Here is a 22,543-nt window from a genome sequence, read left to right on the forward strand (position 1 = left end):
ATTATTATAAAAATTGTAGCTTTATTTGGTACAAATTACGCAAATATAAATATTTCTGACACCCTTTGTACCCTAATTCGTGTTCCATTATGAACTATTCCCTTAAGATGCATGAGCGGGAATTTTAAATACTTTTCATGACCAAACTGGTGGGTGCCAGCTCTTTTATATTCCAATAAAAACTTATGGGAAAGTGGACAAAACGTCATTTTCTCCTGAATCAAAACTTTTTAAATCCAAAAACTTTTGACCATAGATAAAAACGTGTTAACAAATTCTGTTACAGCTATTCTCCAAATAAACCCACCCTTTCCTGTTTTACACATTCTCTCATCAGCCAGGGGCTGATAAGGCCACCCAGTGCCCCCACACATGTGGACAGGGTGCTAGAAGCATAATTTAGTCAGGCCAAATTCTTGGTCATGCTACGGGCGCGTTGGATACACCCGATCCCTCGATCTCGGAAGATAAGATATGGGAGTCCCCCAACCAAGGACGACTGGATTGCTGTAGCCTCCCAAAGCTTTCCACAAAGTCGTCTTCCGGGAGGGACGTAAAACGGGGGTCCCGTGCTCGAGGAGGTGCCTCGACCACGTTAAACAGCCTCATTACTCATCGGGTACCTACTGGCTGCAAATACACCATATATTTATTATATTATAAAGCTGATAAATTATTCTCCTATCCAGCGTAGTCAATTTGTTTAGAGACTAGGCCCCAAATACCAGAACCCTTGGGCTGGTACTCTAGGCTTCAAACAGCCAGCTGATGACCATTCCACTATATTATATGGGTTGCCAACTTCAAAAGCAGGAGAAAAGCAACTTTGATGAATATAAAGTCTGTCTTGCCATAGCCACACCAAAACTGGAAAGATTTCCCACTAAGGATTTTAACTGTGGCACCACAAACTGAACTAGTGCTACATATCGTGTTTGAGAGCAACAGTGAAAAACCCTTCCAAATTATAACAGTCAGAGAAACGTAATGTACATTGTCAAATTAAGATGATTGTCAAAATACTTCTTCAGTGTTACAGCAAATAACTTTATTTGAAAATTGTTGAGTAGAAAAAAACATAGGCAACTCCTCAACAACATGGTACATGTACCTACACCTACAGCCACTAAACTATATCATCAGATATAAGTCAACTGTAAAAAAAGAAAAATAACAGAAGCAACAAATAGAAACGCCAAAAGTTAGTTTGTTAACGTAGTCATCTTATGAGACAATCTCTTTTGCTAATAAGTACGTAGAGCTCAATATTGGTATCATTGAAAAGGTCTTTCAGTATGTAGTTGTAATCTGAAAACCGTCTTCAAAATGGGCACTTTCTTCTCGAGATGTGAGTGAAGCACATCCCTCTTAAACCTTAGAAGCTAGGCTTAGGGTTAGGGTTGTGCTTAGAGCCACCATGGCTAAGATCAGGATATGTTTTGGTCAGTCAGACTTGGTATCATTGGAAAGGTCTCTTGGTACGTAGTTGTAATCTGAAAACCGTTTTCAAAACGAGTGCTTTCTTTTCGAAAGCAGGGAAGCAAATATAATGTATTAACATTGTCATGAATTTTAAGTGCCAAGGTCACAGTGAAAACCATGCATGCACAAAAATACAAGCACCATAAACATTTCAATATCTAAACCCGTTTTCAAAACAGTTTTCAGATTACACCTATATACCAAGAGACCTTTCCAATAATAAGTTTGACCAACCAAAACACATTCTTAGCCATGTTGGCTCTAAGCACAACTCAAACCCTAACCCTAACTGGTAGGGTTAGGATTGTGCTTAACTCATATCTCGAGAAGAAAGCACCCATTTTGAAATGGGTTTTCAGATTGAAGCTACGAACCAAGAGACCATTCCAATGAGACCAAGATTGACAGACCAAAACACATTTTTAGCCATGTTGGCTCTAAGTACAACCCTAACCCCAACCCTAACCCTAACCCTAACCCTAGCTGCCAGGGTTAGGGTTGTGCTTAACATCTCGAGAAGAAAGCACCCGCTCTGAAAACCTGTGCCTAAAGCTACAAAAAACAACACATAACTCAACTGGCATGTAAATCAAGATCTACAATCAAGGTCTACAATATTTAACTATTAGTATTACAGGAATTTTTAAAAATGAATCAAAACGTAACAAAACTACTACTACAAAATGTATAGTAAAGTGTTATTCTAAGGAACAATTGATGGGATCCAAAGACTACAGGTTCCATCCTGTTAGTACAATAATATGAGAAATAAAACATAATACTGAAAAACATAGTCAAAGAAATATACTTATATTAGTACTACTAGTAATACATTGTAATGTTTGCCTTGTGACATACCTTATGTCCAAACTAGTACAAAATACTTCAAAACTAGAAAACATCAATCAATACTACCAGTAGTGTGGTATGAAGGGTAACAAAATCAAACATACAAAACTTTGTGTACTTCCCAGCCTTCCCATGAAAGTATCTAATAATAATGACGAAATCATCCACTTTTCATCACTTCAAAGAAATGAAACCCAGCATACACAGTTACAACATTTCATGTGTTATTTTACAACACAATATTCTGTGTAAGTAAAAGCATAAGTGTTTCCTCACTTTCTGTACGCAAAACTATTTATGGTAGTAGAAACTCATGACAGTTGTAGACTTAGTCCTAAATTTTGAAAGGGTCTCTCTCATCTTCATTCAGCAAGATATCTCACATCTATAGGATTTCTCCCATTTGAGTCTGCATGTGAGTCTTCGGATGATCCAGCTGACTGAACTGCCTGCTGCACTCCTCACACCTGTAGGCTTTATATGGTGTGAGTCCTCATGTGTTTCTTCAGATGACACAGGTGACTGAACTGCCTGTTGCACACTTCACAATTGTACGGTTTCTCACCTGTGTGAGTCCGCATGTGGCTCTTCAGATTACCTAGTGCACTGCATTGCTTACTGCACTCCTCACACCTGTAGGGTTTTTCTCCTGTGTGAGTCCGCATGTGGGTCTTCAGACTTCCTAGTGTACTGCATTGCTTACTGCACTCCTCACACTTGTAGGGTTTTTCTCCTGTGTGAGTCCGCTTGTGGGTCTTCAGATTACCTAGTGTACTGCATTGCTTACTGCACTCCTCACACCTGTAGGGTTTCTCTCCTGTGTGAGTCCGCATGTGGGTCTTCAGCTGACCTATTGTACAGAATTGCCCGCTGCACTCCTCACACCTGAAGGGTTTCTCTCCTGTGTGAGTCCGCATGTGGGTCTTCAGATTACTTAGTGTACTGCATTGCTTACTACACTCCTCACACCTGTAGGGTTTCTCACCTGTGTGAGTCCGCATGTGGCTCTTCAGATGACACATTTGACTGAACTGCCTGCTGCACTCCTCACACTTGTAGGGTTTCTCACCCGTGTGAGTCTGCATATGGGTCTTCAGATGAACCATTTGACCGAACTGCCTGCTGCACTCCTCACACTTGTATGGTTTCTCACCTGTGTGAGTCTGCATGTGCGTCTTCAGATGACACGGCATACTGAACCCCTTGCTGCACTCCTCACACCTGTAGGGCTTCTCCCCTGTGTGAGTCCGCATGTGGCTCTTCAGAGCACCTGGGTCACTGAACTGCCTGCTACACTCCTCACACCCGTAAGGCTTCTCCCCCGTGTGAGTCCGCATGTGCGTCTTCAGATTACATAGCACACTGAACTGCCTACTGCACTCCTCACACTTGTATGGTGTCTCCCCTGTGTGAGTCCGTTTGTGTCTCTTCAGACTACCTAGTCTACTGAATTGCTTACTGCACTCCTCACACCTGTAGGCTTTCTCCCGTGTGAGTAAGCATGTGGCTCTCCAGATGACTCAGACGACGGAACTGCTTGCTGCACTCCTCACACTTGTAGGGTTTCTCTCCAGTGTGTGTCCGCATGTGAGTCTTCAGAGCACTCAGCTGACTGAACTGCCTGCTACACTCCTCACATCTGTAGGGTTTCTCCCCAGTGTGAGTCCGCATGTGGATCTTCAGATGACTCCTGCTACTGAACTGCTTGCTGCACTCCTCACACTTTGGGAGACTGCTGACATTGTCTGGTTGGTAGCTTGTTGATGACATGGCTATGACTGCTCAAACCACCTCTGTGCTAGTTGAACAAACACAAGAACATGAGTGTTAATGACTTTTAGGGGAGAAAACAACATTATTTGGTGATTAAGTAGATAGTGGAACCTTGGTGTTAAAAACAAATGTCCAACATCAACACACACATTTTTTGCTCGAGGAAGGACGGTCTCCTGATGGAGTATCGTAGTTGGCAATGTCATGTTCACAGCTGTATTTCATAATCCCTTTGATGCAATCCGGCAGACGACATGCCAAACTTCATATGAATGCTGCATTTGTATGTGTGAGATGATGCACTGTGTTTTTTCTAATACCATCACTGTATCTTTTTGGTAATACGACATTGTGAAACAGGGCTACAATGTTGTTCGGTTGTTTAGGTATGCAGTAATTATGTACATAATAAAATTCTATATTTCTGGAGTGGTAACTGATAGAAATTCCATTCTTGAGCAATGGTACAATTGAAAATTATTAGATATAAATTGTGCAAATAACAAGGAGGTTATTTGCATAATTTACGAGCAAATGCTACACTAGACATTTGTTAAGATGTCTTTCACACTTTCAACAACTTGTTTTTGTCTTGGTCTGTGTCATCACACCTATAGTCAAGTTTTGATGGTTTCATGTAGATACTCCACAAATAAAGACCATATTTACTTCACGGAGGATTGTGACCTACGGACTCTTGTAATTTGAAACAGCTAATTTTCTGACGGCTTATTTTCTCTAGCAAATGGTGATACACTCTGTCATCTCCTTATAGATGACTCTCCTTCAGAAGACCCCTCAGAAATTTCAAAAGTTGCGAGTTTTCAACCCAATTTGCTCGGGGAGTAATGGTCATGATAATTTGATGGAAACCAGACGTGAGCAACCTCCCAGATGTAAAGTCACTTCACAACGTGACAAGGTTTTGCTGTTGCAAACCTGACATCAGAAACAGGACAAACACAACTTGTTTGTATTTATGCGCAACGTCCTTCGTAACATCTGTTTTGTTAAAAACTTGAAATTTCTATGGACATAACGGTCTAAATTTACCAGTGACGCGTGACTTCACTGTCCGTTACTAGAGAAAATGTCCTTGTTTCAACATAATTGAGAGGATTTCACACACATCCTGACACAGATTTTGGTCAGAACTACTTACCTTACAGTTATCAGCAACAATACTGGGGAATATTTGAATAGAAACTGACGTTTCTGGAGAAAGATATGGGAAGGACTCCGCAGCGTTCCGTTACTCACTCGCCAGACGTGGACGCGGGCGGAAGCTCTGGCAGTGACCCGGAAGTACTCCTCCTTGTAGGTCAAACATTGCCACCTGATTATCCTGATAAAGTTGAAGAATGCCCTTCTACCGACACTGATTGTTGATGACAAACTTGTCGCGTCATGGTATTTACACATTCCCGAAGATCTGACAACTATTTCAACCTCCTTGTTACCACCAATTAGTTGTCAATCATGCATTAGTCCATTATCTGCATGTGGGGTATTTGTGTTACATTTTAGATTCCTACTATGGAGAACACTGGAATTACTTGTATAACATTTCCTCAGTCATTGTGAAAATTAACTAATCAATTACATCAATTTTTGCTCGTTGGAGTCGTTGCTTAACAAATTGAACAGAAATAAAGAAAAGTATGCCCTGGAAATTCCTCTCCATGTCACTTAGTTATGAAATGCTTCATCCACAACCTTACAATGGCCAGGATATGTCCACTATGAAGACATCGTTTTTGAAGAAAGAACACTCTCGGAGACTGTGTTGTGACAGCTAATCTGTGTCCTTTAATGACAAAAGTAAACTTCACTGCCCTAGGATTACACCAATCACTCATGTCTGCTGGGAATAGACCATTTCATGTTAGTGGGTGGAGGAGACTAACAGCAGGTACATGCATGGGTGAAAACTGTTACAAAACCAGGCAAGATAGCAATGAAAAAAAAGGAACACATTGTATGAGCAAGACATGAATGATAACATAGCTGAGGACAAGAAACAATATCTGCACAAGGTATTCACCAGCTCAAAGGTCCTCAATTTTTCATTCCTTTTGTATATACATTGTAGATACATGTAAGTGCTTCTGAGCAAAATACATCAGGTTGGGCCTATCCTCTCAGCCCCATCACCACTTAAACTAGGTAAAATAATCCTAGGCATACAAAACTGCACTAATACTAAGTACTTATGGACATATTCTACACACTATAATTGACCAAGCAATACAGAGTGATGTGCAGCAGGATTTGCAAGGAGGTAGACCTCGTGTTAGCACAAACTGTCAAACTTTAGGTCTGTTCTGTTTTCTCATACATAAGTACGTAACCAGAGTGCTTACAATGGGTACTGTAGATGGTCTTTTCCCAATAAAAATAACTTATACATTCACTTTGACAATGGAAGATGACAATCTTTTTCATCCAAGCCACTATAACAAACCCAAACCAATCCTTACATAGATCCATGTTTTTTCTGGGATTTATTTTTGCCATACAAGGGGATACATGGTTTTTGCCATGTTTTTAGCTCTGTATTACACTTGTAGTAATATGATACATTGGAAATGCATATTCGTTGTGTCTTGAATTTGCAGTAGTTACCACTGAAACCAAGACAACAGTACCACCCAGAACATTTCATAATTTACAGTAGTTTAGTATGGACTTAAAAACCTAAACTTTACCGTAATCAGTCAGTAATCAAGAAAGTATGATTCTATGTGCAATTATCACCTTTTCCTTTGGTACAGTGGAGTCAAACCATGGTCCACTACTCAATACGTGCAGCATGACTGGGTAGTCCATTCAAATTGTACTGTGAACATTGATTTTTCACAAAATAAATGTGAGCAACACATCTTTTGCTTAGCATCACTTATGGAAGTAGAGTGAAAACTGTACAAGTGAACCACGTCTACATAAGGATCACCTGGCCAATATGACTTTTTGGTGGTTCCATGGATAATTTTTCCCATTGACACAAGAAATAAGAATCCTGTTCATGGTGACCATCTGTCCACATACACCCGAGTGGTCTTCTTGCACAGTTTGGACTGTATTCGTCATATTTTTGGTTAATATATGTTGTAAGAGGAAGCAGCTCAGAAAATTGAGCCTTGGATGTAAAAACTAAACTGTGTTTTATCTTCTGCGCCTGGAATCATATTCATCCCTATCCACCTCCCTCCTGTCATACTCCTCCCTATCCACTTCTCTCCTTCTGTCGCTCCTCCCTCTGTCCCGTTCGCTGTATTTATCGGCGTACTGATCCTCGTACTTCCGTTTGTTGCGTCTGGGTTCGGGCGACTTGGAGCTCCGTGCACGCCGGTTTTCCTTGTCCTCTCCTCTGTCTCTATAGTCCCTCCCTCTTTCCTCCTCATTTCTCCCTCTCTCCCTTTCGTATGTCTCCGTTTCTTCCTCCTCTCTGGCCTTTCTAGAGCTTGTTCGTCCATCCTCTCTCCCCCTCTCTCTATCATAGGAGTCGTAATAATCCTCCCTTTCCTCCACCCTTCTCCTACTCCCCTCTCGAGGGTATTCATTTCTCTCTTCATCACTTCTCCTCCCCCCTCGTTCCTCATATCTCTCCCTCCTGCTGTCTTCCATTCTTCTATCCTCCCCCCTCCCCCAGTCCCTGTTGTCCTCCTGGTCCCTCTCATCTCTTCTCTCCCTCCCACCTCGTTCTGTTCTTTCCTCCCTGCCCCTTTCCCTACTTCTGTCGCCCCACTCTCTCTCCCTCCCTCGATCATAGTCTCTGTTCCTGTTACTCTGCTCCCCCTCCCACTCGTCCCCTCTTCCTCTCCGCTGTTCTCTCCTTCTGTCTTCTCTCTCTCCATCTTCTCTCCAGGCCCTCTGGTCCTCCTCCCTGTACTTAACCACATCCCTCCCTCGATGATCTCTTGGTTCATATCTCTCTTCCTCCCTCTCGTCTGGCGCATCATAATCATAATACGGTTGGTCCCGTCTCCTCACAAAGTCACGTTCGGGATACTGTTCCCTCCACCTATAGTCACGTTCCTCATCTCTCCCCCTTTCGCTGCGATCATTGCGTTCATAACGATCATTTCTAGGCGGACTTTCTCTTGTCTGCACGGCTTTGGGAGACTCTCTGTTCCTATCACTATCAGGACTTGGGGTATCCTTTCTTTTCTTCCTCTTGTTCTTGTCTTCTCTTGCCACCTCCCTTTTGTCTTTGCCTTTCTTCTTCTTCTTCTTTTTGTCGTCTTCCGAATCGGAATCAGAAGAGCTCCCTGGTGAAGAAACAACAAAGACATTGTCACATGCTTTACTCTCTCTGACTGTAACAGCATAAAAGTGTTCTCAATACAGTTTTAGCTCACTGAAGAGCAAAAACTGGAGTCTTCCACTGGTCAAGACAGACCCTATGTACATAATTTACAGCTTCATTGTACCGGGGGAAATTCCCCTAGCTCTTTTCAACAAGCACAATTAACAGTGGACCGTGGCATAACATCCCGTCCTAAGGACTGCAACCTTTTCGGGTAGAATGAATGTTGGGTGAGCGACACAGCCGAAATCGAACTCACGGCTTCTAGTTCCAGAGGCAGGGCCGCTAACCACTGGACTACGCACGCTACATTGAAGAGCATAGATGTTAGGGATTATGGCATAGGGGTCAAAAGTTAAAGGTTAGGACTGACCTGAGTCACTGCTACTGCTGCTTCCACTGCTGCTGTCGGATGAACTGTCGCTGTCGCTATCGCTGTCACTGTCCGAACTGGAAGAGTCCGAAGACTCCACCTCCTGCGTCTGCTGCATGATGAGCTTGGGCGCGTTCTTCAGGTGTTCACGCAGCTCGTCACTGGAAATAACATATTACATTCAGATTACTGTAAATACTTATACTTTTGCAAAGACATTTTCATTTTTTTATGTTTGCGATTGAACTGATTCTGTAGTACAGTAGTAATACATTGGAAATGCATATTTGCACCGCCAAAAAAGGGTGGATGAAACCATATGAAATATTTGACTCGGAGATATACAGTAATTTACATTGACACAAAGACAGAGTAAATTTGATTTCAAAGAAGCTGAACAAATAGTGTAAGAACATTCACTAGAATCTATGAAATACAAGCCTGTAGAAAGCTAAGTATCACATAAATACAGTTGAAATAGCCTAACTATCCTACCAAAACTGAGAGGAATAAGTACACATGAAATTTGTTCTCTGATTTGTGTTAGTTACTTACGTGAGGCCTCCCAGACCAATGGATGTGAAGAAATTGATGGAGAAACGTGTGTTACGAGGGTTGTCTCTCGGGAACAGGCCTTCGAAGTACGGGGCATAGAACCTGTGGGGGAGATTGGGATAAACAATTTAAACAAAACTTGAAAAAAAAAGCGTGGCAAAAGAAATATGTCATACTATTTTAGTCTGACACTGACTCAATTCAGCCATTGAAAACAGGGATAATTGAGAAGGCATAACAAGCTAAAATATTCACCCCTCTGTTTGTTTGTTTTTCACACAAGTGGCAGCCTTCAGATGTAACACCCCAGTTTTATACAGTAGGTACCAGACTGTAAGGTTTGATCCACTCATAAAACATGAGATCAACAAAAATGCATTTTTGTGAACTTAAAAGGAACGATTAAACAACAAAAATCAACAAGGGCTCCCAAACAGTGAGTGGGTTCGGTTGGGGAACATTTAAAACTGGAGACTGCCTTGGTCAAATGTAATATAAATGTATTTGGTCTCATCAATGCCACAACATAGTACAATGCTTAACATGCTTCCAAAACAAACTTATTCACGGATTCACGTATATCTTTGTGTTGGAAGAAAGTTTAGCATTGTACTATGATTACTACTGACACAGATGATCTTCCATGATGGTGTCATAAACAGTTAAAAAGTGTGTCTTACTGGTCCTTGAAGCGAGCATTGAGTTTCTGAAGACCCATGTACTCCGACAGCTCCTGGAACAGGATCTTGATGAAGATACGACTTGAAGACGTCGTCTCCTCCTCATTAAGGTGGATACACTCAAGAACCTATAGAAGAAAAATGAAGCAATCAGAGATGGCTGACTTCACCCCTGTACCCACAGTGTTTTGTGACTGTCCCACAGAGAGAGAAAAGCAGCATTGAAGATGTATGGAAACACACTAAAACAGATAAGACATAAATAATACCTCTGTATTAAAGTTCCCATAATGTACAGATTGACTGGTATACAAATATCTTTAGGGACCGTACGGCGTTTAGTGAGGGGGGAGGGCCGGTCGCCAGAGGGTCGGGTCAAAAAATTTTTGCATGGCCCTCCCCCCAGGTAAATTTTTTTTTGCTAGGCCCTCCCCCCAAGACAAAATATTTTTGCTTGGCCCTCCCCCCTCCTATCAACTTTGAAAAAAAAATATTCAAGACGCCAATAAAACACTGCGCTCCCGCATTCGGAAATGTCCTTTGCGTCATACTTTTTCATGATTTTCATCGAGAAGCAGATCTCTCACCCCTAGTAAAAAATGGAAAACAGAATGGCTCAAAATATCTGCTTAATAGAGGCATAAATATTTGCTTTATAGAAGCTATTTCATTGTTTTGATATTAAAACAACACCTAAAAAGCATTTGTACCTGGATTTCTAGTAGATTTGCGCCACGAAGCGGCGCGCGCCCCGCTCCCTAAATTTACGTATTGCAAGCTCGCGGGCCTGAGCGGCTTGACGGAAACTATTTTCAATTTACATATATTTTGGACTTTTTCTTGGTTCTGTGGTGGTAATAACTTACGGTTAATCTGGGGAAAAATGAAAACCAAAACGACAGCACGATTCGACTTCCAAAACTGTAGTGGGGAGGGGGGCGCCGACGCGTGACGCTGATTTTCCCACGGCGGGGTAAGACCGGTCGCCGGCGGGCGTGAGACCGCAGACTTGCAGGAGATATTTTAGAAATGACACGCTTTTTTTGCCACGATTTCCTGCATTGCTTTTTTATGGGAAAATTTGCTGGTTAGATGACATTTCTATGAAAAAAAAAAATACGAGGGTTTCAAGTTTTTGAGAACGACGTTCCGAACACCATGTTCGGCGCCAAAGGCACGAAGAATCGCAAGGTAGGTCCGGGAGAATTTTGAAATCTTGACCCTCTTAAAAGCTATTTCCTTCAGTTGGAGGAGATATTTTGTTGACAAACAAAGCTAACTTTAATAGCATTTCAATTTAGAAATACAAAATTAAATCCCCCTCCAAACACATTATCACGATGTCGGTCATCAAAGGCGCGAGACCGGTCACGTCAAAAGGGATCCAGGGAAATTTGCAAATATTTACCCTCGAGCTCTGAAACGCCATTTCTTACATTTTGAGGGCAATAAGACAGGGGTACATTTTGCTGGCAGACTAATACAGAGTTTAATAACATTTCTGTACGTGAAGAAGGTTTTCGAGGGCATCATGCATAAGCCCCGCCCCCTCCCTTTCGCATTTTCACTGTGTCCCGAGCGCCAACCTCGGGCGATCCCTTGCAGAGGTCCAGAAATATTTTGAAATCTTGACCCTCTGAAACGCCGTTTCTTGGATTTTAAGGGACATATTTTGCTGGCAGACCAAGCTATTTTTTTTTTGCTTGGCCCTCCCCCAAGTAAAAAAAATTTTGCTAGGCCCTCCCCCTGGCAAAATATTTTTTTGCTTGGCCCTCCCCCCCCTGGCGACCGGCCCTCCCCCCTCGCTAAATGCCGTACGGTCCCTTAGTGCTTCAAGATCGCTCACAACTACAAAATCTCAGAACACCTTTCTGTCTTGTCAACTGTTCTAAGCAACTGGTGCCATATATTCCACATCAGATCAGGTCATGCTGTGCACATTGCAGCATTGCTACCTAGCAATCCACATAGAAACTATTGCATAGGGTAACCTCCTAGAGGAAGTCATGCAGTGCACCAGCACCACCTAGCAATCTAAGTAGGAATTGTATATTGTAATTTATCCAGGAGAGTAGACTCACAGTCCAGGGGATAGCATCCGTGTAGAGCAGGTGGCCGAAGAACTTGGCGACGTTGCGGAGCTTGTTGGTCTCCAGGCGGTGGCAGGTTGTGTACTGCTCTACAAATATTTTCTCGTATTCCGCAACAAACTCTTTCTTCAGCTGGCAGAAACGCTGCAAAGATACAAAATTGTTGTATAGAAATAAATTACAAATTGTGTGGCAAGTTCGGCAAAAGCTATGTTTTTGCCAGTAGCAGAATACATTGTTTTTCTGGTGTATCCTTCTCCTATCTTATTCTGTCTGTACCCAATCATAGTTTAGATTAGATATAAGCTGTGCAGCAAATATGGGAAAACATTCTGTATTTTTGCAAACCTTTTTTGTTGAGCTTATATAAGTTTTCTGGAATAAGGGTGTTATAATGTATTGTGAAATCGAAATGAAAGCATAAATTCTAATTTTTAAATCTAATGTATTTACCTGACCAAGAAGGCCGAAGAACTTCTCATAGGAGCGCTGCTGGGAACAACAGTCCACAATCATGTGGCAGAACTCGTACTGAAAACAAAAGACACAGTCAGTAAACCATCTGCTCTGAAGGGAATCATGTGAAATTGTTGTATACCTAAAAGCTGTCTATTTCTACTATTGGAAAAATCCTCGAAAAAAATATTTAGTGAGGTACAAGTTCTGAAGTATTGTTAGCTATTGAGTGTTAGTAGGCTGTATCTATATAACATATTCTTAACAGCAAAGCCTACCTCTTGTCCAGGTTTGATGTCCATTTTCATCATCTTGTGAGCACACTCTTCAAAATCCAAGCTGTGTACAAGAACAGAAACATGGGTCTGAGAAATAATGCTCATACAGGATCCTTCATAAGTAACTCACTGATTTTTTCCACATTCAATATTCAATGATATCTAAAATCACCGGTCCAGAGAATATATATGCTTTCAGCTGTTATGCTGCCTAGACAGAAGACAAGAAATGTGATGACCTACTCTGGGACCTTTGAACTGTTTTTCTGTGCCATACATAACATGTATGTGGAAACCAGGCACTCAACTGTTTTCAAATAAATATGGACACACAAACAGAGAAGACAGAAACAAAACCTCTGTACATGGACATAATAAACAAACCAACAAACCTTGACTGGACAGTCAGGTAGATGGTTCTGCGGAGTGCCACCAGGTTGGTCTCTGTCATGTCTTCAATCTGCATCTTAGTCTCTGAAGATAGAGAAATAAATGTCTTAGACAACAATTAACTGGAAAACAAGACTTTAAAAGGAAAACTAGATCTTCTACATTGATCTATGCTAAATGTGTCAAAACCTTCATTGCAAATGCAGGAAACTTTATAGATAGATATGTGACTTCAAAATCAAAAGTGTGTTGAAAAAAAATTTATACAGACTTTTCAATGGCTATCTGTCGTCTTCATAAGTACAAAGTAAACAGTTTCTATCAGTGAAATGCAAACTTGTCTATGGATGGTACAGATTTGATTGACAGTTTTGATTGACAGGACCCTACCTTCAGCCTCCTCATCATCCGAGTCGTCCTCATCCTCATCACTGTCGCTCCCCTCCTCACCACTACTGGAGCCAGACTCATCTGACTCATCCAGGATTTCTGTGCACAGGACAAACAAAAAACAACACAAATGTCTTCTCTTTGCCTTCTTCATTCGTCATAAAAGGCCCAAGTTCACAGATGGTTCCAAGCATATGGGCCTGAAACTAGAACATCATGACTTTTGGGCAAACACTTCATTATGCCAAATGACACCACAAAACTATATCATTACTGTACTTCACTACACTTATGTAGGATTCTCAGCAGGATTTTTTCACATTGTGGGGGGCATCTTTATAGTGCACAAAAGTCATGTGGCAAGTGGAATGTTCCCCAGAAATTCTGAATCTATAACTATAAGAAACACCATTCATTCCTTTCTATGAAATAAAACTACCATTATTTTACAAAAGTTACAAAACTGTTACTGGCCATCTGATGTATACAAAACTGCTTTACTCAAAGAAATAGAAGACACACGAAGCAAACCACTACACTGCAGACAAATATGTGATCTTGATCTTTATCTGCTAGCAAATTTGAAGAACAGGAATCCAAAACTGACCATGAAATACTCTTTGACAGAAAACATACCTTTCTTGATGAGCTTGTACTTGTCTTCATTCTGTTGGAACTCAGGATCCACCTTGAAGACATCTGATGTACAAGAGACAAAAATACAGTTTGAGTAACAAAACATCTTTAAAATAGCATTATACATGTAATAACAAAAAACACAATGTGAATCATTTATAACTGTAAGTGTCCTTTATTTTCACTGGGACAATGGCCAAGTGGGAAGAGTGTTCCCCTTGTATTAAGTAGGTTGTGAGTTTGATTCCTGTCCAAGGCTTTGAAATGGTACATGCTAATTTGCCTGCATAGCACTCTGCATCTGGGACAGAGTATGGTACTTGAACACCCAAACCACTACCGGTGGACTAGCCCTCTGCAATAGACTAGTGATTGCACAAATCTGTGTGGCGCAGGACTACAGAAACAGAGATGGGCAATGCCCAATGCACCATTTGGTGCATTAAGAACACTATATAGTTATTACATGTCCATTGACGCATATGAAAACTGTACTAAAATCCAAGTAGTATCCATTGTTTGATTACACTGCTGCTGGGATCCCTGACACAGGGGTAGGCAGCAGGTAGCTAGTCTTAACATGGCGTTTCCAAGTGGCTCTGTCTAGTAGGCTACTTAGACCGCACATTGCCATATCTCTCCTTACACCTTCCATCCCAGATTTCCAGACCTCAAAATTCTCAAATGTAACAAAAATTGTTTTTAAAAGTTTAAGAAGCCTTACTGAGGATGTCTTCAGTCTTGAGTTCATCGTCCAGTGAGATGAGATGGGTGATCTGGTCCTCTTCATCTACCATGTCCAGCCCCTCCGAGATGGACGGGAAGTTCTGGAAGTTGTCCTTCCGCACGGCGAACATCACCTCGATCATGTACTGTACGCGCTTGTCGATCTGAGCCTCGTGTAGGATGCTACGCAGTCGCTCAAAGATAGCTGGAAGTGACAAGTCAAGAAAGTATTGTTACTGGGAATGTTACTAAGAGATGGTTTGTAACATACTGTAAATTCACTTATTTTTGCCATGACTTGATTTCACAGTAGGAACGAGGTATTTGCAGTAGTTCAAGTCTACAGTGGAAACAACTCTGTATTACAGTAGCTATACAAAATACATATTTGCCACGTCATGACTTTGCAGTATGAGGTCACCACAAAAAAACAATAAACGCCCCAAGGTCTATGGTAACTTTACTGAAGTGAGTGATGGTCAAATGCTGTTTTAAAACCACAAATTGTTAATCAACAGATTAGAAGACAATTTGGTATATAATTGTTGAGATGTAATGTTGGTTGCAAAAAGGACAGAAATATGAAAGTCAAATCATTCTGTTAAAAGGAGGATTAAGAAGACAACAAAACTAAATTCAACACAGAAAGTTCAGGAAGTTGACTTTGCTCGTCTTTTCCCCATATGCAAACTTTTCTGTTGAGCATATTTTGTGGGGGGCCTTACCGTGGATGCCTCTTGGGGAAACTTCGGTGAGTTTCAGCCCAGAGTCCTTGAGGAACCCAACAGCCACTTCCACACTGTCATCTGTAGGGTTCTCCAACAGGAGGGTCAGGATCTCCAGGGCTAACAACTCATGGGCCTGGGGACAACAGAGAGTTCAAAAATTAATTTATCATCCTACAGTATTAATGACTATGTTGCAATTCCTTTGTCACCTATGTGTATGGAGGTATGCTGTAATACCGGCTCTCACCATTCATTAACAATAATAACATGAAGTGAAGAGCAAAAGGTCTGAGTTGACAGAGTGACAGGAAGTAGACTTCAGAGTGGATAGAATTTGTCATTTGTCAACCTTGAGTTGCTAAGAAGTGCATAAAGTGATCCCATTAATGTGCCAAAAGATAATACAGATGTCCTACAAATTTGCAGCTATTTAATGGAAAATATGCCACCAATGGAGAAAACAGAAATAGAGCAAGTATTTTAAGTCATCAATATCAGCACAAACATCTCTAACCCATATACAGCAGGACTATAAATTTTATGACAGGAGGTGGTACAGTACTTACCACTTGCTGGTTGACCAGGTGAGCTATAAACTTTGTTGCAGTCAGACAGATATTCTGTAAAAGTTACAAAAGACATGCTATGAGTTATACAATAACAGACACATATAAGCACCACAGAATTATTTTGATGTATCTCCAGCAAATGGCTCTCTATTAGTAGTTACAAAATAACTACAAGTTACCTATTTCTGAAGCTTATTATAAATCTTTTGAACTGCTTTTATTTGGGCAGTTTTGTCCATAATTTCTCCACAGTGAAATCCTCACACAACTAAATATGCCTTCCTTCTAATATTAGTACTGTATTATAGAACTGTTATAAAACACAGAATAAGAAACACAACATAATTTTCCCTTGTACCACAAACTAAAACCACCGTGAATGTCTACAAAGATTCTAATTCTGAGAAATATTCCTACATTAATGAAGGATAACGGATATTACCAATGCCAGGTTGAATAGAATGCACATTTCAACCCCCTCCACAAACATAATGGCCTGCCCCTAACCTTGTCGTTCCTCTTGTACCCCCGTTTGAACTGCATGGTGAGCCTGCGGAGGATGAGCTCGCCGTTCTGCGGGAACTTGGTGTTGATGATGGAGACCAGCGCGGCGTACACGTGTGTGAAGGTGGGGGACGCTGCCTGCGCCTGGATGATGGACCGTGCCAACAGGCCTCTGGGGGAGGGACAGAAGTGTTCTCCGTTTATTACCTTTGCAAAGAAGGATATGTTTTCGGTGCCATTTGGTACTATGTATGTGGGTTTTTTTTGCAAAGATATCATGTTTGAATGGGGTCAGGAAAAAAAAGGTTGATAATGAGCCTCCTGGTGGCTTTGTACAGTACTGCAGCAGAACATGCTATGGTCGTGATTTTTGAGTTGTAGATAGCTTTGCTGTACAATCATCGTACAATCTGAAATCTAACTGAGAGAATTTTTGGGTTCGTCAGGCACTTGTCGTATAAAATTCAGTTGTCTTGTTACCGAAAAGGCTGTCTTAAACCCTTGTCAGAAGTTGGTCCTTTGAAAGTCCTCAGACTCAAAAAATTGTACCAATACCTATGATGAATGTGACCACATCATTACGAGAAACAAGCCTGGCTACTGACCTCCCTCTGACGATGTTCTCCTGAAACAGTTCCATGACGATGTTCTTCAGGTTGGAGACGTTGGCCTTGTTAATCAGACCGTTGATACTCTTCTTCAGCGCCTCCCAACTCATCCGCTGGTACTCCGCACTGTAAACAACAACAACATTGTTTGTTTGTTTCATATAATTAATGTTAATGAAGTGTGAAACTGTGAAAAACACCAACATAAAACCACTATGAACATTTCTCCTTAGCTTCACAGTAATAAATCATATAGGCTATCTTCTGAAACAAAGTTATGCACCTGGTCTTGTCTGTGATGGCCTCCTGCATCATTCGCAGCTTGGCGGGTGGAATGTACGCTCCTCCGGTCCTCGTGGCGAGTGTCGTGTCTGCTTTACGAACTCTCTTTGCTGGAGGCTCCTCTGTCTGCTTGTCTGATGTGGCATTACTCTCTGCATTTTGTGATGGATCATCATCACGAGATCTTCGTTCATCACTGTAGGTTGAGAGACAAGAAATTGGAGATCTAATAGTCATACCTCCTTTAAATAATTCTCCTGAATTTCTCAATGCCATAGACCTAGCCATTACAGATGTTAGTGATCCTCCCCTTCCCTTCAATTCCAGCTATCTCCTTCTCATAAGGGATCATCCTTCAGGGATGCCTAACCAGTTGTCCATGGACAACACCACATTACTTTCAGGAAGGGGGTGTCTGCCTGTAATACTGCAGCACCTTTAAAAACAGCTAGGAGGCAAAAAACTGGCCATGCTTCTTAGGACCTCAGTAACTACCCACATATCAAAATTCATACAAATCCATCAAAAGGATCTTCACTTATATGTGGATACACAACCAAAAACAGTATCCACATTCAACTTGGAAGTAAACCTCCTTTCTGAGGTACAGTGGAATCCGCTTTATTGTATCGCCTATTTGTCTGGGCATTTTATCCAATTATCCGGCCTATTCTAGAGTCCGAAGTTGGCTATATGACCAGCTTTAGCGGCATTGGTTGGGGAGGGGTGTAGTTTTGAAAACCAATACGCAAACATAACACACAGACGCTCATAGAGGTTACCACTCTAACGATACGGAACTCCGTTTACAAAACTTTAATCATATGTTCCGATACTGTGCGATTTCTGTGAGATGCTTGATCTAATAAAGAGTTCAAATCAGTGGCTAAATGCACATGTGGAAAAGTACGCTTGACTCGCACAGCCGTGCGTCGGCAATTTGGCGGCATACCAAAACAAAGACGAACATGGCTCCGCTCGTATGCCGGAGAATATGACGTTACTTTCATAATTTTAAGTTAAAACAACGGTTGTGGAGAGTGATAAACTCTTCACCTTCTTGTCTACAACTTGTGTCCACAAATTACTCTGAAATTTACGTCTTTCGCGGTGGAAGACGGAAAAAATTCACGTTCAAAACATTCAAAATGGCGGCGCTTGGGTTGAGATATCCCGCCATTCAATGCGCAAGATAGGTCATTGCGAAATCACACCCCTGTTGCGTTACGTGCGTTGTTGTAAATCTACGTAGCGCAGCCGAAATCAGCTCAATTAATGAGACAGTGGATATGAAAAAAACACATTTTTGTAGGGTAAACCAAGTTTAGACATTGCCTGAAGGGGAAATATGAACTCAAAAGCGTGTTGACGTTCCAATGACGTTCGCCCATCATGCCTTGCGGCAACCTAACTCCAAATGTTCGCACGCTAGCACAGCGCTATCGGCTAGATTTTCTGTGGAATGAACTTTCTTACGGTCCTTTACATGGCTTTACGCCTTTATACATACATTTACTAGTTACCTTTGGACTCATTTTGTAAGTTTTAGGGCATATTTTACAATTGTTAATTTGTGTGACCTGACGTAATTCTATCCAAAAACCCGAAGTTTGAGACCGTGGGTTATCCAATTCTGCGATGTTCTAAACAATAGAATGAATGGCAAATGTTTTGGGATTTCGTAATTCTATCCGATTACCCGAATTATCCAAAAAGGCGTAATACGAATAATTGGAACCCACTGTATCAAGAATTGAAGATTCAGGATGGCCAACCTGTTGGTATTTCTGCCATCTCTGTCAGAGGTGCGAGTCCTTTCTCTACCACCATCTCTGTCTCTTTCAGCGCTACGATCGCGCTCTCTCCCATAGTTACGGTCCCTCTCCCTGTCCGAGTAACGATCCCTTCCTCTGTCTCCTTCACGGTCCCCCCGTCGGTTCCCGTATCTGTCGCGCTGGTTTGGAGATCGTCTGTAGCGCCTGTCATCATGCCTGAAATGATAAGAAATATCAGGTTGGTTTATACAATAAGCCAGTTCATGAGATACTGTAAATGCATTTAAGTTCGCGGGGATTTAATTTCGCGGTGGATTTAATTTCGCGGTAACACCATAGACTGCAGTCAAATACCATAATAGAAAAATATTCGCGGTGGTTTTAATTTCGCGGTGAAGTGGTCACCGCGAAAACCGCGAATATTAATCCACCACGAACATTTCTGCATTTACAGTAAACTGCACATGTACAGCAAGATGCATTGTGTCAAAGTCGAAGGCCCTGAGAAATAAACAAAGATAACAAGTTTACAAGTTAATAGGCTTCAACTTTGACCTATTAGTACCTTTGAATCATTGAGGCATCTATTCTGGTATTATAGAAATTGGTAAAACAGGGACATACTTATATATCATAGGTACAAACACACAAAATTATTGTCATTATCATTACAGATACCATTTTCATAGAGTAGATTGATGAGCAACGTTTAAAAGTATCTTCCAGTAAATAACCTACCTGGGAGGTCTGTCCCAGTCTCTCTCCCTGTCCCTCTCCCTCCTTCTGTCGTTCTCATAGCCACCCCGTCCTCTCCCCCTCGCTACGGGAGACCTGTCCCTACGAGCAGGGGATCTCTCTCTCCTGGCGGGTGATCGGGACCGAGACGTTCTCCTGTCACGAGCTTCTGGCGATGACGAACGCTGACGTCGTGGTGGTGACTCGCTGGGAGATCGCTGACGTTTGACTGGTGATCGCGATGAGTCATCCCGTCTTTGCGGGGACTCGCTTGTCGCTCGTTTCTGTCTGTGGCGGGAATCCTTTGGAGATCTATCGCGTGTGCGCTTTGGGGGTGATCCGGATGGGGAGCGCTGGCGTCTTTGAGGTGATTCGCTTGGCGATCGCTGCCGTCTTGGGGGAGATTCGCTAGGAGAACGTTGGGCATCCCCATCCCCTGCCTTTCCTACATCATCATCATCATCACTCCTTCTCTGCTGTTAAAATAATTGAAACCAGTATCACTATTAAGACAGAGCTATTTAAAGCACATATCAAGTAGACACGTTCAAAGACTGAGTTAGAGATAAAGCACACTCAAGTCTGTACATAACTAAGGTTTGTACCAGCATTTCCGCCAGAGGGCTATCCACCTGTCAATTGGCAACCTCATTTCAATTTATTTTTAGACGGCTTGGACAGCCAGGCAACAGAGGCTGTCCTCTTTAAAAAATTGGTACATACATCGGTCAAGAAATCAAGAAATTTGAACGACAGTTTTGTGTTTTACATGGAAGTTATGGGCTTGGGGATGCCATCCACAGTCGGAAAGCCACAGGAAAATAGATTAAAAAAGCGTAAACCCCTTACCTTGTGTACTACGACAGAACTACGGATGCGAGTCCCACGTTCGGAGCCGGAGTCGCTGCTTCCTGAACTCTCACTCCCGCTCTCGCTTCCACTGTCACTGTCGCTATCACTGCTGCTTTTGCTGTCTTTCTCACTGTGGAGAAACAATTCATTAATACACATCTGCCGAACTTCAAAACTTTTACTTTGATGATTACTTGCCAGTCATTAGTGTCTGCATGGGGGATCCTATCAACGCCTACCAGTAATTTTTATTTTGGGGCACAGATTCACTGTATTCAAAATGACAGGCAATGCTTAACCAAAAAATTGTCTTGTTCTTGCAAAAGGTTTCAAGAATAGGATCATGTGATCATCCCATGGTGTTTATACAGTGGCTGGAAAACATGGCTGGACAAGATTTCAGAGAGAAAGTGACTTTCTGGTACATATAGAATACAACATGATGTATTCCGTATCACCCAAGGTATCAGCCCGACCAATTCGGCCCGCTCGAAATGGTTCGATTTACTCGAAGAGAGCCTATGTGATACGCCTTTCGAACATGTGCGATACGGAAGCGTACGGCCTGGAACACCCGTAGGCCGTATCGAACGTTTTCGTGTCACATGTATGACATAGAAAGACTTATCAATTATGAATCTGGGATAAGATCAACATGCTGTGTAGAAACAACTAACTAAGCTTTGTTATGAATTTACAAACACAGTGCTTAATGTTGAATTACACTAGGCCAACAACGACTAACAGTGACTTAATGCTTGAATGATACACCTCACGAAAAAAAACCTAGAGATCATGGGCACGAACCTGAACTATGTGAAAGGATAGACTGCCAGACATCACGTCTGGCAAAAATAAAACAATGTTTCTCAACTTACAGTTTAACAGTTTGGAAGTAAAATAGGTAGAAATTTGTCTTTGTGTTATGGCAAAATTCAGCATGTTTAAAATTCTACTTTATAGTCTTCTTAAATTTTTCTTCTTTTCTTTGTTCATCAACATGACTTTTGGAGACGGTACAAGTGACAATCTCGTGAACTTTCTCTGACACACAAGACAAAATGTTCACACAGTGTACCTTACTTCAGCAATGAACATATGTGTCACTAGATCATTTTCCAGACTCTTATTTCGTTAGGCTTTTTCAGAGATTTTCAAAGAGACATGAGGCTTACAAGTCGTCAGTTTCGCATGCATCTTGTGCGCCCCCCTCCCCCATCTCAAATCGATACAGAAATTCTTTACATCAAGAGTTTCAGAGACATCTACCGGCCAAAACTGGCCATCAGTGTACCTATATATTCTCCATACCTGTCAGACATATTGCTTTGCACTTTTCACGCAATTCTTTCTTCCAAATGGAAGGAAATTTCCTTGTTCGTCTTCGCTGCACGTACAGGAATCGCAAACAAGATGGCGTCTCGTGACGTCACGGCCGCTAAACAACTTCCACCAGATCTCGCGAGAAGATTCGAGAAGGATGTTTAAAAGCCCAGCAGTGCG

At 41.8% G+C, this 22,543-nt stretch overlaps 2 protein-coding genes across 3 annotated transcripts; both read right to left on the minus strand.

Moving 5' to 3' along the window:
• Positions 1-1,052: 1,052 nt before the first annotated feature.
• Positions 1,053-4,101, minus strand: LOC118405421 (zinc finger protein 678-like). The gene is made up of 2 exons (XM_035804920.1): positions 4,029-4,101; positions 1,053-3,850 (listed from the first exon to the last, which is right to left on the minus strand). The coding sequence occupies exons 1-2, from the start codon at positions 4,099-4,101 to the stop codon at positions 2,808-2,810; spliced, it is 1,116 nt and encodes a 371-aa protein (XP_035660813.1). The 3' UTR covers positions 1,053-2,807.
• Positions 4,102-5,890: 1,789 nt separating this feature from the next.
• LOC118405684 (pre-mRNA-splicing factor CWC22 homolog) lies at positions 5,891-22,505 on the minus strand. Of its 2 annotated transcripts, none has more exons than XM_035805295.1 (20): positions 22,352-22,505; positions 21,038-21,170; positions 20,192-20,661; positions 19,454-19,669; positions 17,680-17,874; positions 17,394-17,522; positions 16,792-16,960; positions 16,282-16,335; positions 15,713-15,848; positions 14,986-15,192; positions 14,262-14,324; positions 13,626-13,724; positions 13,238-13,319; positions 12,846-12,906; positions 12,565-12,642; positions 12,103-12,255; positions 10,022-10,149; positions 9,342-9,443; positions 8,787-8,947; positions 5,891-8,375 (listed from the first exon to the last, which is right to left on the minus strand). In XM_035805295.1, exons 1-20 carry the CDS (start codon positions 22,360-22,362, stop codon positions 7,270-7,272), a joined length of 3,753 nt encoding a protein of 1,250 aa, XP_035661188.1. In that variant the 5' UTR covers positions 22,363-22,505; the 3' UTR covers positions 5,891-7,269. The 2 variants fall into 2 exon arrangements, with proteins under 2 accessions (XP_035661188.1, XP_035661187.1); XM_035805294.1 differs by having other exon boundaries at positions 20,192-20,664.
• Between the last annotated feature and the right edge of the window lie 38 nt (positions 22,506-22,543).

This window comes from Branchiostoma floridae, chromosome 18, assembly GCF_000003815.2.
Source record: "Branchiostoma floridae strain S238N-H82 chromosome 18, Bfl_VNyyK, whole genome shotgun sequence".
NCBI classification, from domain to species: domain Eukaryota; kingdom Metazoa; phylum Chordata; class Leptocardii; order Amphioxiformes; family Branchiostomatidae; genus Branchiostoma; species Branchiostoma floridae.

Excerpts from the sequence above, each read along its gene's own strand:
- LOC118405421 (XM_035804920.1), bottom strand. The coding sequence starts at position 4,101 with ATGTCATCAACAAGCTACCAACCAGACAATGTCAGCAGTCTCCCAAAG. Across the intron at positions 3,851-4,028 it reads GGAGTGCAGCAAGCAGTTCA|TCATCTGGAGAGCCACATGC; the intron begins GTAGCAGGAGTC and ends CCGTCGTCTGAG.
- LOC118405684 (XM_035805294.1), bottom strand. Across the intron at positions 16,336-16,791 it reads GGTACAAGAGGAACGACAAG|AATATCTGTCTGACTGCAAC; the intron begins GTTAGGGGCAGG and ends TAACTTTTACAG. Across the intron at positions 15,193-15,712 it reads TTCCCCAAGAGGCATCCACG|CTATCTTTGAGCGACTGCGT; the intron begins GTAAGGCCCCCC and ends TGTCACTTCCAG.